At 39.6% G+C, this 12,272-nt stretch overlaps 1 protein-coding gene across 11 annotated transcripts in view; it reads left to right on the forward strand.

Moving 5' to 3' along the window:
- dysf (dysferlin, limb girdle muscular dystrophy 2B (autosomal recessive)) overlaps positions 1-12,272 on the forward strand; it is a 117,731-nt gene that overhangs the window by 77,525 nt on the left and 27,934 nt on the right. For 9 of the 11 annotated variants that reach the window (XM_044341584.1, XM_044341586.1, XM_044341585.1 and 6 more), the window contains one exon: positions 5,340-5,438. In XM_044341584.1, the coding sequence (XP_044197519.1) occupies positions 5,340-5,438 (99 nt within the window). Of the gene's footprint in view, positions 1-3,137; positions 3,150-5,339; positions 5,439-12,272 lie in introns of all 11 variants that reach the window. The other 2 variants (XM_044341582.1, XM_044341583.1) reach the window with 1 other exon arrangement.

Below are 12,272 nucleotides of genomic sequence, written 5' to 3' on the forward strand. Positions count from 1 at the left end.
TCCTGCACGTCAGAATGATTTTCAAAGAAAAGAGCTGCCAGGCAGCGTGAGCTTAGAACAGCAAATGGAAAAGCTTTCAGGAACTGGATATAGATTGAGTCACTACTGTGTAATGTCAATCAGTGATAGCAAAGAAGACATTTATTTATGTGAAAATGCCACAGATTTTTACTTGAGGTTTTGGTACTCTGCCTTGAAACCACAGTGGAGGGAATGACAAAACACACAAACAGCTCTGCTGAAACATCTATCCCAGTCTTTCCACATTCTTCACATTAACCAGTTTATTTCGGAGATACAGAATCGGGGCCAAAGAAAATCTGTGCAGGTTTTAGACCCCTTCTTCTTCTCAAAGCACCCAACCTTCCTGCTGAGCAAGCCACTTAAGTGTCTCAATTCAGGTGCTGGATCCTCCAAAATCCACATTTCTAGACTGAATATCATAACAGGAGGACATTTGGCTTCTAAGTCTCCAGCTGTGATTGAAAAGCAGTTTTTTTTTTTTTTTTTTGTGCCCTAACATGGCTTTGTGTCTTTTGCAGCCCTCGTTATTCCAGGCTGCAGGATTTTATTCCAGCTGATGACCTCCACAGGTGGAGTCTTTGGTTGTAATTAAAGCTAGCAGATTCTTTGCACATGATTGGACGTTCCTGCCGTAATATCTCGTGCACCGGTTAGTTGTTTTGTTTGGAGCGTTCAAGCAATCCTTGTTGAGTTGTTAAGTTGGGGAAATATATCATAACCGCACTGTTTTCACCAGGTATTTGCGTTCAGTTGGTCATCAGTTACTTGTAAATCCATCACACGAAGTGGACTGATGAAAAAACCACCACAGGAAGCATAAACTCCATTTTTTTGAGCATGTTGCCTTCTTGAGAAATGAGAAACCGATTCACGGTGGCCAGACCTCCACCAAGTTCAACAATTATGGGGCGATTTTTGAGCGACATGTTCGACAGCGCTCCGCACCATAAATAAAACACCAAATGAGGGAATATCTTCAGGAAGAATGCTGTTCATCCATCCAGTAGAGATCCGCAAACTTGGACGGCGTCTCTCGCAAAGAGCATCAAAGATGTTCTGGAGCCTCGTAGTGGAAAAACACATTTATAAGATTTATATTGGTTTTCCTTCAGTCGTTCAAATTGAATGTCGTGACACTTAGTCTTGATCGATAGCGGCTTGGATTTTTACCTCATTTGTACGCCGCTTTGGACGAATACGTCTGCCAATGAAGAAATCTGTGAAAAATGTAAGCGTAAGCTCAAACTGTAAACACTACCACAGATTTTCACTGGTATTTACACTTTGTTGGCTGCTTGAGCGCAACTTCCTGGTGATAAATTTGGGAATTTTTTGACTTTAAGAGCCAAAGAAAAGCTCCTGAAACCCATCAGTTTCGATCTCTATCAGTCTGGACTGTCTTAACTTTTGAAATACGCAGCCTCTCCCCAGCTCCAGTGGTGCTGCTTTGACCTCTGACCTCCCACTGTGGAAAGGGGTTTCCCTACATTTATAAAGCTCTTATGTAAATCCAGCCACTCTGCTAGCAGAGTTCTTGGCAGTGCCAGTCTGCCTTTGGTTAGCCTGGCTTTCCCTGCAGGGCGTAATGATAGGCTGAAAACCACACTGACACCCTGAACAGACCACTGCATGTGTGTGTGTTTATATATATATATGTGTGTGTGTGTGTGTGTTCGATCCCTTAAGCGTGTCCTTTAATACAGTCTGGAACACTCCACCGACGTGGGCCTTAATCTGTCTGAATCAGGAGTCGCGAGGACTTGAGGCGAACACACCCCGACACACACTAGTGGGCACACACACACACACACACACACATAATTTCTGGCGCCCCTGTCATCAATGCTTGGCACCGGTTGCACACAGCGGGCACATTAACACACACCAGACACTTCAAGCCTCAAGACACAAAGAGCCATGCCTGTGTGTATGTGTGTGTGTGTGTGTCATGTCCTAGTTAAACGCCACGTGCTGCCCTTTTCCATGCCCATGCTGCCACTTTGGAAAAATAAGGAATTCCATAGTTTTCCGCCCTCGATATGTGTGTGTGTGTGTTTATAAGTGTGTCCCTGAGTCTGTGGGAAGTAGGAGAAAGGGGATTCTACACCAACCCGGTGCTATAAGAGCACTTTTGTTCTACATTTATGCCTACACACACACACACACACACACACACAAAAGGAAAAAGTGGTGCATGCGTCACGAGTGTGTTTTAAGCTCGAGTGTTCCTCGGAGGGTTGAAGGTTGCAGGGTGGGGACGGGCCGAGTTGAAATGTGTGTTTTATATGTGTGTGTGTGTGTGTGTGTGTATGTGTGTGAAGGGGCAGTCTGGTAGTTTGATCTGTCCCCTCGGTATTCCCCATCTTTGTAGTCGTTGTTTCCTTGTTGCATCAGGGCCAACGGGTCTGCCGTCAACACACACACACACACACACAGACATTCAGACATGCACAATTTTTAGTTTCTGTGAGAAAATACTCAAAAATGCTTAAAAAGGGCTGCTTGACGTTGCCAATGTGAACAGACTTTTACTAGATTTGATGGATGACGATGTTTCATACTTGAGAAAAGTAAAAGTAAGCCTTGATTTGAAAAAAAAAAAAACAAAAAACAGGGGTTTCATTCAAAGATGTTATGTATATTCTTCCCCCCAAAAAATCATATTATATAAATCAAAATGACTTGTATCCAAACCTCAAAAAGCCATCAGTCAAAATTTCAAAAACAAAGATATTTTATTCCGCGAAACAGAACGACATTGTAAGCGCCGACCTCAGGATGACTCATAGCAGTAATAGTAAGACTTTACGGCCTTTACTTTCATGCCAGCAGTCATTTTGTAATAGTGGGATTTATTTCTTCTTCTTCTTTTTTTTTTTTTTTTTTCTTAAATGGTGTATGCTTCATATTGGAATGAAACTCTTAATGTCTTATGAGGGGAAAAGGTATTAAGAAATGTGTTGAAAAGCTACTTATAATGTGTTTAATCTTGTTATTTTAGTGTGCGGTTACGTTTTGTCAGCGATGTGTGCCTCTGCATTGAGTGACTGCACAGTATATGATGAAACTAAATTCTTGTCTGACTTTTCTTTTACTGTTGACGCGGACACTAGATGTTACAGTGGGTAAGTTTGGCTTCATAGGAAAATAGCAAAGACTGTTTTTAAATGGTGCAGTAGTGGAGAGTGTCTGTAAAATTACATGCTGGTGTCTTTTTGGAAAACTTTCTATGCATGTGGATGTTTGGTCTGTGAATAACTGTTACTATAAATATGTTCATTTATTTATTTAATGTTTATTTGTATAGGGACAAGTATATATTATGAACTAATGAGACATATAATACCATAACATTTATAGCCTAAGCTAGTTTGCAATGCCTGTCTCTAAAATACAGTACATTAAATTAAATTAAAGCACAAAATAAGAAAATGCATCCAAAACAGCACAAAATATGAATAATTTACAAACAGCTATGCAATAAAAGTATCATTAAAAATGTCATAATAAAGGGTTTCATATCATTACTTTCATCAATTATACAGTATTGTTAATTTTTCTGTAAAAACTGAATAAATTTCAGCAGTTATCCTAATTTATTTGAGACATTTTCTGCAGGAAGTTTTGAATGAGATATCAGTGTATCTATCTATCTATCATTATCAGTGTGTCTGTTTTTTTTTTTACTTCAGTCACTCCCGTAGAGTCCTGTTTTCAAGTCAAGTCAGTTTTATTTATCGAAGTGCCAATTGGTATGGATTCCTCCGTGTCAATAGTCCGTTTATTGTTGGTACGGAATTAATACACATGTGCATTGGTATTGATTGCGCAAGATCACGTGATCAAATTCAAATTGTTTCAAAATGGGGGAACGTTTTTACTTGCAGGTGATACACCAATGCTTCCCATGGTTTGGGTTACAATGGTTAGGTTTAGGCACAAAACCCACTTGGTTTTACCATCACATCTGGCACTAAAATGCCAGCTGTGATGGTCAAAATGTCTGCTAAAAACGCCCCATCTAATAGCGCAAAAATGCCTGACATGACGGTCAAAACATCCTTTTAAAAATGCCCTGTCTAACGGCACTAAAATGCCAGACATGATGGTAAAAAAACGTCTGGTAAAAATGCCCCATTTAATAGCACTTAATTGCCCGAAATACAGTCAAAATGTCTGATAAAAATGCCAGTCTAACGGTTCCATAGCCGTATCCGGTGCCTTTATTTATATAGTCCAATCTGTACAACATACAACACAATCCATCCGTAGACCCTCAATTCTAATGATCAACAACTCCACAATAAAACTCTTTAATGGGAAAATAAAGGGAAAAGTTTGAGAAGAGCAACAGAATACACAACTCTTTTCCATGACAGACAGACATGCAATAAATAATATGATGGTGAACACACACGTCATGCACCCAGACAACAAAATAAGTATAAGAGTCCAACAACAAGAACAAACACAATAGCTTAATTTGAAGTCTCTCTGGTGAGGAAGACATCTGCCTTGGTCTGATGAAGAAAATGTATGTGTAACACAGAAGTGATGAAAAACAGGGATTCTTCTCATGCATACATAAACATACATTTTGCAACTTTTTTTTTTTTTTTTTTACTATAACATATTACTTATGATGTTGTCTACTTTGTGCCTGTTCTCATGTCAACGTTGCCCGTTTCCATTGCCTCAGAGCGCCCATATACCATGACCTTAATGCCGTGGAGCCACCAGAGGCAATTTTTACTTGTGTTGACGTGAGTTGGCTAACTCCACGTTACTATGCGATCATTGGAAAAAATCATGAAAAGCAGGTTATTCCTGAGCCTGCGCTTGCTCTACAAAGGCAAGCAACACTCTATACCAGGGCTTTAATGTGTTTTAACGGTCAAAGGTCATTACAGGAAATCAAATGTTTAGAAAAAAATCATATAAATCCATGATGTGCAGTCGCCACAGCAGTTTTGGTGAGACAGGAAATGAACTTTTAAGTAATTTCTTGGCATTGTAGGTCAGTCTGTATGAAAATAAAAAGATGTTGAGATTAAATTCAATGCAAACATTTAAAGAAGAACAAGAATTTGAAGTGTAAAAGATAAAAATATACAGTTTGGACCCATGAATATTATAGAAAAACACTGGTTTTTTCAACATTGGCTTAAAAAAAACCGTAAACACAGTTACACTTTTGTTATTTTTTTCTTAATGTTTCAATGTTTTTTACCAAACTACGTCACCCCAGTTTTCAGTTTTCAAAAAAAATCACATGACACAGTACTCTTGTCAACGTCTGAATATGTGACCAACAGGCAGAAGAGTTCATGGACTGGTGGAGTAAGTTTTACGCCTCGATTGGAGAGAAAAACAAGTGCGGGACGTACCTGGAGAGAGGCTTCGACACGCTGAAGGTAAGAGCTCAGTTAAACGTTCTCTCCATGTAGAAATGACTGTACTATGTGAGCATAGACGTTTTTTTTATGCATGTTTATGTGCTGAAATGGATTTATTGCTTTTGGGCATTTAGCATTTTTTAGCTACTCGTCAGCACACATGAGTAGATGATTAGTCAGTGGACAGAAAATAATCAAGTACATTTAAAAAAATCTGTGTTTTCAATAAATTATCAGGTAAAACACCAGATATTTGCTGTTTATACAGCTTTAACAGAATTTTGCTTGTATACTACACAAGTTTTATATTTACAAGTAATAATCAGTGATGTTGGCACAGCAGGGAGGTAGAAAACATCAATGTTAGCTTAGATATGGACATTTTCAGGATTTAGAAATAAAGCAACTGGCTGGAAAGCAGTAAAGTTATATTTTAGAGGTAAATTTGTATGTGGAGCACTCATCATCGCATTTCCCAAAATGCTTTACTACACAGCACACATCGATAGACGTCTCTCAGCTCTAGCTAGCACTTACAGGCAGTGTACAACATCGATTAAGAGCACGAAACTCTGTTCATTTTATTAAAATCAAAAAAACACTAGATGCTAATTGCTAATTATGCACTCTGAGCTGAAAGAGAGGTTTCCTTCTTTGGATACTGACTAATTTCCACTCATTATGATTCATGCAGTTTACTGTGTGGCACTAAAACTACTCTTCATGTTAATCCCTAAAATCAGCCCCCATAACTTCTTCATTTATTAGACGCTTTATTTTACCGGTAACGTCATTTCTGTGTAATTTCATAGTAAGTTTCTTGGAAATAACTGTGTATTTTGGCACTACTGTAATTATATGGAAAATAGTGTCTAAGAACCAGGAACTAATATTGTTAATAAAGGAGTTGATAGAGTTGGATGAAGTTGATTTCTAGAGGAATTTCTTTGATATAACCGCATGTTTAGTTGATCTTTCTGTAAAAGACTCTTTAGGTTATATTAGAAATAAATTTGAATCAATGATTTGGACACATGCCAATCGAACACTTTCACCATTTTGCCTGTAATTAACACCAAATTACATAGAAAACTTCCTGAGAAATTATAATTACATATCAGTTCTTTTTAAAGAAATGATTGGAATACTGTTGAACCTGTAAAATAAATAGTTATCCATTAATTTATTGATTTATAAATTTACAACGTTTTCTACCCCTACATCTCTGGATGATGCTACTTGGAAACATCTATATTGTAGTAAAAGGTGTACTTCTGACACTTTTTTGACAAAACAAGCTGTTATTATTAACTAAATTATTAATTGTTTAAGGAAAAAAATTGATTGTGTGTTCGTTCACTTCACTGACAAACAGCTTTAACAGGTTTCTATGTATGCATGTGTGTGTCAGTAGGTTGCTAGATGCAAATCCAGGTCAGATTAAAGTTTGTGTAAATGTCTGTTCGCAAGAAAGTCAAAGAGAAAGGAGAAGAAACGATGGTAAAAGGTAAAGAGGATGAAGAAAGCATGAAGAAGAAAAGAAAGTGTAAGAGAAAAACCCAAAGAAGACGGAGACAGTGCAGCCCTTTGTTCCACTTTCATAAAATGTTTTGCTCGTTGCCCCAAACTTCACCATTTAAATCACATTTTTGCCCTCCTGCCAGCTACCGTCATCCCTCTCCGTCCCTCCATCCTTGCCCCCCTTTTTCCCCTTCTCTTCTCATGCTCCGTCCTCGCAGTACCCGGTTGCCGTGACATTCCGACCCGCTTTACGAACGATGACTCATCCGTGGTGAATTCGCCGCATGGGGGACGGATTCAGGCGAAAGGTTGCTCTCTCCGATGCAGGCGATGTCTGAAAACGAGCGATCACGTCAGCCGTCGTCAACGTCTGTCTGTGGTCTCGTTCTTCTAGAGTCACGACACGGTTCAGCCGCCGTCCCCAGGAGCCCCTCCGCCATCGCCCACGCTCTGTTCAACCCTTATCCCGATTCTCTCGGCCCAAACCCCGACCTTTTCTTCCACCGGGACTCAAAACACACGTCAGTCTTCTTGTCTGATGCCCAAACAAATGACTAATCATGTCAGAATTTGGCCTTTTTATATTACTCTTAAATTAGACCTCTAACATCTCCCTTGAAAGCCATTTCATCAGTGCAGCAGCCTTAACTCTGTCCTTTCTAAAAACTGTAAAAACCAGTTTTCTGCATGTATCTTCCAACATCCATGAAGACATGTAACATGAAGGCTGAGAAAGGGATTGAATGTAATATTTTGATGAGTTGTTTGGTGCGAAAAAAAGGTTTTACAAAAAAGATTTATGGAAAATCGGATCAATTTTGGAAGCATCAGTAAAATAAATGGCCAATTTCCAAGATCCAAGTCATGGAAAATTATTTAAAAATGACCCTCCAGCTACCCGAAATGTTCCATGCGTGCTCCTACCTAAAGGTCTCTTTTTCTTTAGATGAAAACATTAAGATGTACCTAAAACTAAATGGCACAATAGAGAACAATAACAGCTTGCCCAATAGTGATTTGACCCTTGAAAGGGCTCTTTCCATTTTTCTAGTGGGTGTATTTTTTTCATTCAGGAAGCCCATTAAATCGTTTCACCCCCGGCCAATGGAAACACATCCAAGTCGCCTTTCACTTTTTGCGACATTTCAAAATGTTGCTCTAAAATTCACTTGACAGTTGGATGGAAACTAATGAAATGACCAATGAGCCGCTGATTCCATCGTCGCTTTGCTTCGCTGCCACCCTCTCCTCCTCTGCTCTCCCCTCCACCTACACTGTGCCTACTTTTTATTTATCCCCTCCCTCCTTCCTCCCTCTCCTCTCTCCTCTGCTGCTCCTTTCTTTCCTTTGACAAACCCAGATCTGCTACTGTCACAGGGAAATGAGCCACTGTTTCCAACCTTTCCAACTTGTTTTACCTTCCTTTCACCCCGTTGCCGCCACCTCCTCTCTCTTCGCCCTCCTTCCTCCTCTGTTCCTACTGCCCTTTGACAGTCTTTGGGTTGCACGCTGTCAGCTGAGACGCAGTTTCCAGCCTCGCTTTGACCCGAGGGAAACTCTCTCCCTTAATACCTTCACCTTTACTCACAGCCTCGGCTCTGCTGTCGCCTCCCTTTCTGTCACCTTTCTGTTTCTGTTTCCATCTCCTCCCACCCCTGCAGAAGCTTTGCAGTTGCATCACCGGTTTTGCACTCTTGTTTGGCGACACCATGGAGGTCCACTAGAAAAATGAACTAAGGAAACCTCTACGTTCATCAAAACCAGCTGAAAAGACCTAACTAAGGATTCAGCAAAGACAATGACCGTAACTTATTTCAGTAATAATCTAAGCAAATTGTGCCATAAAGTAGTTACTGTGACACAGTTAACTCTTTAAACTTGGAATTTAAAGAGTAACTTAATCCACTAAATCCATTTTTTGAGTGAGCACATACATAAATACATAAATAAACATACATACACTACTGTTTCTGGTCAAAGTGAATACAGTAGGGTTAATTACAATGGACGTTCTTTGATTTTTTTCCAGAGAAAAATAACCATTTTTCTCCCCTGCACTTTGACTTGCCTTGTTGTTGCTGAAAGGTGCTTTACAGTAGAAATAAACTTGCCTTGCCTCTAGACCATAATTACATTTTTTTTCTGTGATGTTGCAGTTTGTTCTGCACCCCGAAGTACAAGGAAACGTCATGTTCACTCTAATCTGGGCAAGGCTGCCCGTTAAGAAGTAGAAAAATGGAAAATCAGCGTTTGGTTCGGAGTTGCACAGATTGAAATTGTGCAGCTGAGACCAGTAGCAGTAGTTCATGTTCATATCACGTTCATGTCAGGTAAAAAAAAAAATGCTTCAGGTTGCAGCCACGAGTGACACACGAGCCGCTACGCAGGTTTTTTTGATAGCTGTAGCAAGTATAACTGAAGTGTCGACTGGTAAACACAACTAAAAACATTCCCTTGGTATGTTGATAGCATAAGAAGACATCATGTTGTCTACAAAATATACCTGCTACTACATATTGGTTGTATACAAATGTGAATTTTAGGTAACGGAGTCGGCTAACACTAGTTGCTGCTACATAGCTAGCATTAGCTAGACTGTGACTCTTATCTAAACACTACAATGAGGCTTTCTACAATTGATTAGATGTATCATTAAAATAATCAGTAGAAAACAATTTAGTTCATTGAATTGAGTTCCTCCAATATGTCACATCACTCTTTCCTGTTTTCTTGCACCAACCTGTTCAGTTTCACCTCTTCTCTTTCTTCCTCCTCTTCACTTTCTTTGACCTTTTCAATCCTTGGATCATCCCTTACTTGCCACACTCTCACCCCCTCTTCACCTCTCTCCTTACTTTCCTCTTCTTGACAGTAAAATTGGTTATTTTTACTTCCGTCACAAAGACGCTGCTGTTCCCATCCTTGTTATGACTTCACCTTCACCTCTCTCCTCCCCCCTTCTCACCTCCTCCTCACCTTTATCCCCTGGTACTGGGTTTGCTGCAGGAGGATTGTGGTTTGCTGTACTCCAGTGAGCCAGTGTTTCCAGACTTGTCTTTCATTTGCATCATCCCAGCTTTCTTAAAAGCTTTTACACCTCTAACTTCCTCAACCTCTGCTTCACCTTTACACCGATTTTAAAAAGCAATCACGTCTCTTGTTTTCTGTTATACCCCTCGCTATTCACATTTAAAGAAGTGCAGCAATCATTTTGATATATCAGCTATTATCTGTGATTGATTTTGTTAATCTTGAAGGGAAAGAAAAGACCTCAGAGGGTAAAAAAGGTCAGTTATAGTTAGTTTCTCTAAGATTAGTTTAGATTATTCTGTGATCCTTCCTTTTCAACTCAAACGTAGTTGGAACGAAAGTATAAATTTAAGCTCAAAGAACTGATGCAAGACTACGAACGTCTGTTTCTTTTCCCTGTACAAAACTACATTCATCTGTTTTACTTGAAGATTGGTGAAACTGTTCAAAACACCCGCACCTAATGTCTCCTGTGTAAGCCCATAAACCGGTGGCATCTTGACTAGTCATTATAAGGCCTGAAAGAGTTTCTGATTTATAGCATACTGGCTAAAATAAAGCCGATCCTTTCTTTATTGTGTTTTGTCCATCTCAGCCTGCTAGTGTTGCAGCAATAGTTTCCTTTACAGCAACCTATCTGAGCATTTGGCTTGTATATGCAAGTGAAAATTTACGGAGCCTTGGATGGGCCATGGGAAAAAAAAAAAAAAAACTAATTTGTGCTTCACCCTCATCCTAATATCTTGTCCTGCGTACACCCTCTCTATCGATCGCCTGAATCTTATAAGGTTTTATTTTGATCTTGGACTAAGATATGTGGATATACTTTGAGTTTTGGTCTGTAAGTAAAGCACTGTGTTATCTCTGAGATCCCGTAAATGTACTCTTAAGGGATTACAGACTTTTTTGGTGTAAAACCTTTGCTCCTGCTAGCAAACCTGAAGTAAATCAAAGAAGTTTTACCAACCCTTCATTCAATATGATGTTGGATGTCTTTGTTGCTTTCTTCAAACTACCAGCTGACTGAATCTGTTTGTTGCTCTCTACAAAAGGGGAACAGGCAAAATAGTTAAATCAAGAGCACTAATTAAGTAATCAGTGCACACAAATTATTAAATTATGTCTTCGTGGCCCCTCCTGGGCTCCATAAAAATTAGATTGTGTGAATGTAAAAAATGATTTGGGCACACCGGGGCAAGTGACGTCCTGGTTGGTCAAAATAGATGGATTTGCTAAACTCTGACTCTTTCTGTCTCGTTGGCAAAGAGTAGCAGTGTAGAAAACATTCAGCCAGCAGCCTCTTATTTTTAACCGGTGGCAACTGTCACTTTCACCCTTTAATATGATAAACTGGTCATATCAGCTGTCACTAATTAAAGGTAATTCTATGAATAACTTCATGGCAGACCAAAATTAAACTGTTATTGGGTTCGTGTGTCTGTACTCGACCAAAGATCACTTGTGAGATGTGAGTGAGTGTTTCTGTAGTTCCAATAACTCCATTCGAGTGAGACGTCTTCTCTCTAATATACACGTCAGTTTCAGGAGTCTCATTCTCCAGTTAAACAGATCAATAATTTAATCTTATAATCTTAACCGGAACCTTCTGTATTTGGAGATGGTAGCTCATTAAAATTTGTGCTAAGGTCAGAAGGTTAGAGCTGTTATTTCAATGTGCCAGATGCATATTAAATCAACATTGCATATCTTCTTCTGCTATGTGGGTAGAAGTATCGGAGAATATCTAAGGAGTCCCTAAATTACTACTATACTTAAAGAAAAGATGATGTTTTCTATGAAGGATGCAGTTCAATTGCTTTTATACTTTTCTGCCCAATAATCAACATGGTTTCTAGTACTTGCATGTATCATATTTTAACTCTGCAACCCTGGTGCTCGTGTCTAAACCTTCCCCCCCTCTCTCTTCGTACCCCCTCTCCCTTGGTACTGGGTTTGGTGTTCGAGCAGTGCAATGAACGGCTGTTTCCAGACCTCTCTTTAGTTTACATCATCCCCTTCATCACTCTCTCTTTCTCCTGTTCCCCCCCCCCCCCCCCCTCCAATCCTCACCCTGCTTTTCCAACTCTTTCACCCCTCTCCACCCAAAATCTTAAGACCACGGACCCTTCATTCCTCTCGTCCTCCTCCTCCCTCCCTCCCTCCCTCTCTCTTCATCTCCCGCATCGCTCTTTCCAAACTAACCTCTTTGTTCCCTTTTGTTTTTTAATAACAAAGAAGTTACAGTAGATGGAAAGCATCTCATAACTTTCATAACCTTTCTCCACCCACTTAGACTCATTT

The sequence above is a fragment of the Thunnus albacares genome, chromosome 22, assembly GCF_914725855.1.
Source record: "Thunnus albacares chromosome 22, fThuAlb1.1, whole genome shotgun sequence".
Taxonomy (NCBI): Eukaryota; Metazoa; Chordata; class Actinopteri; order Scombriformes; family Scombridae; genus Thunnus; species Thunnus albacares.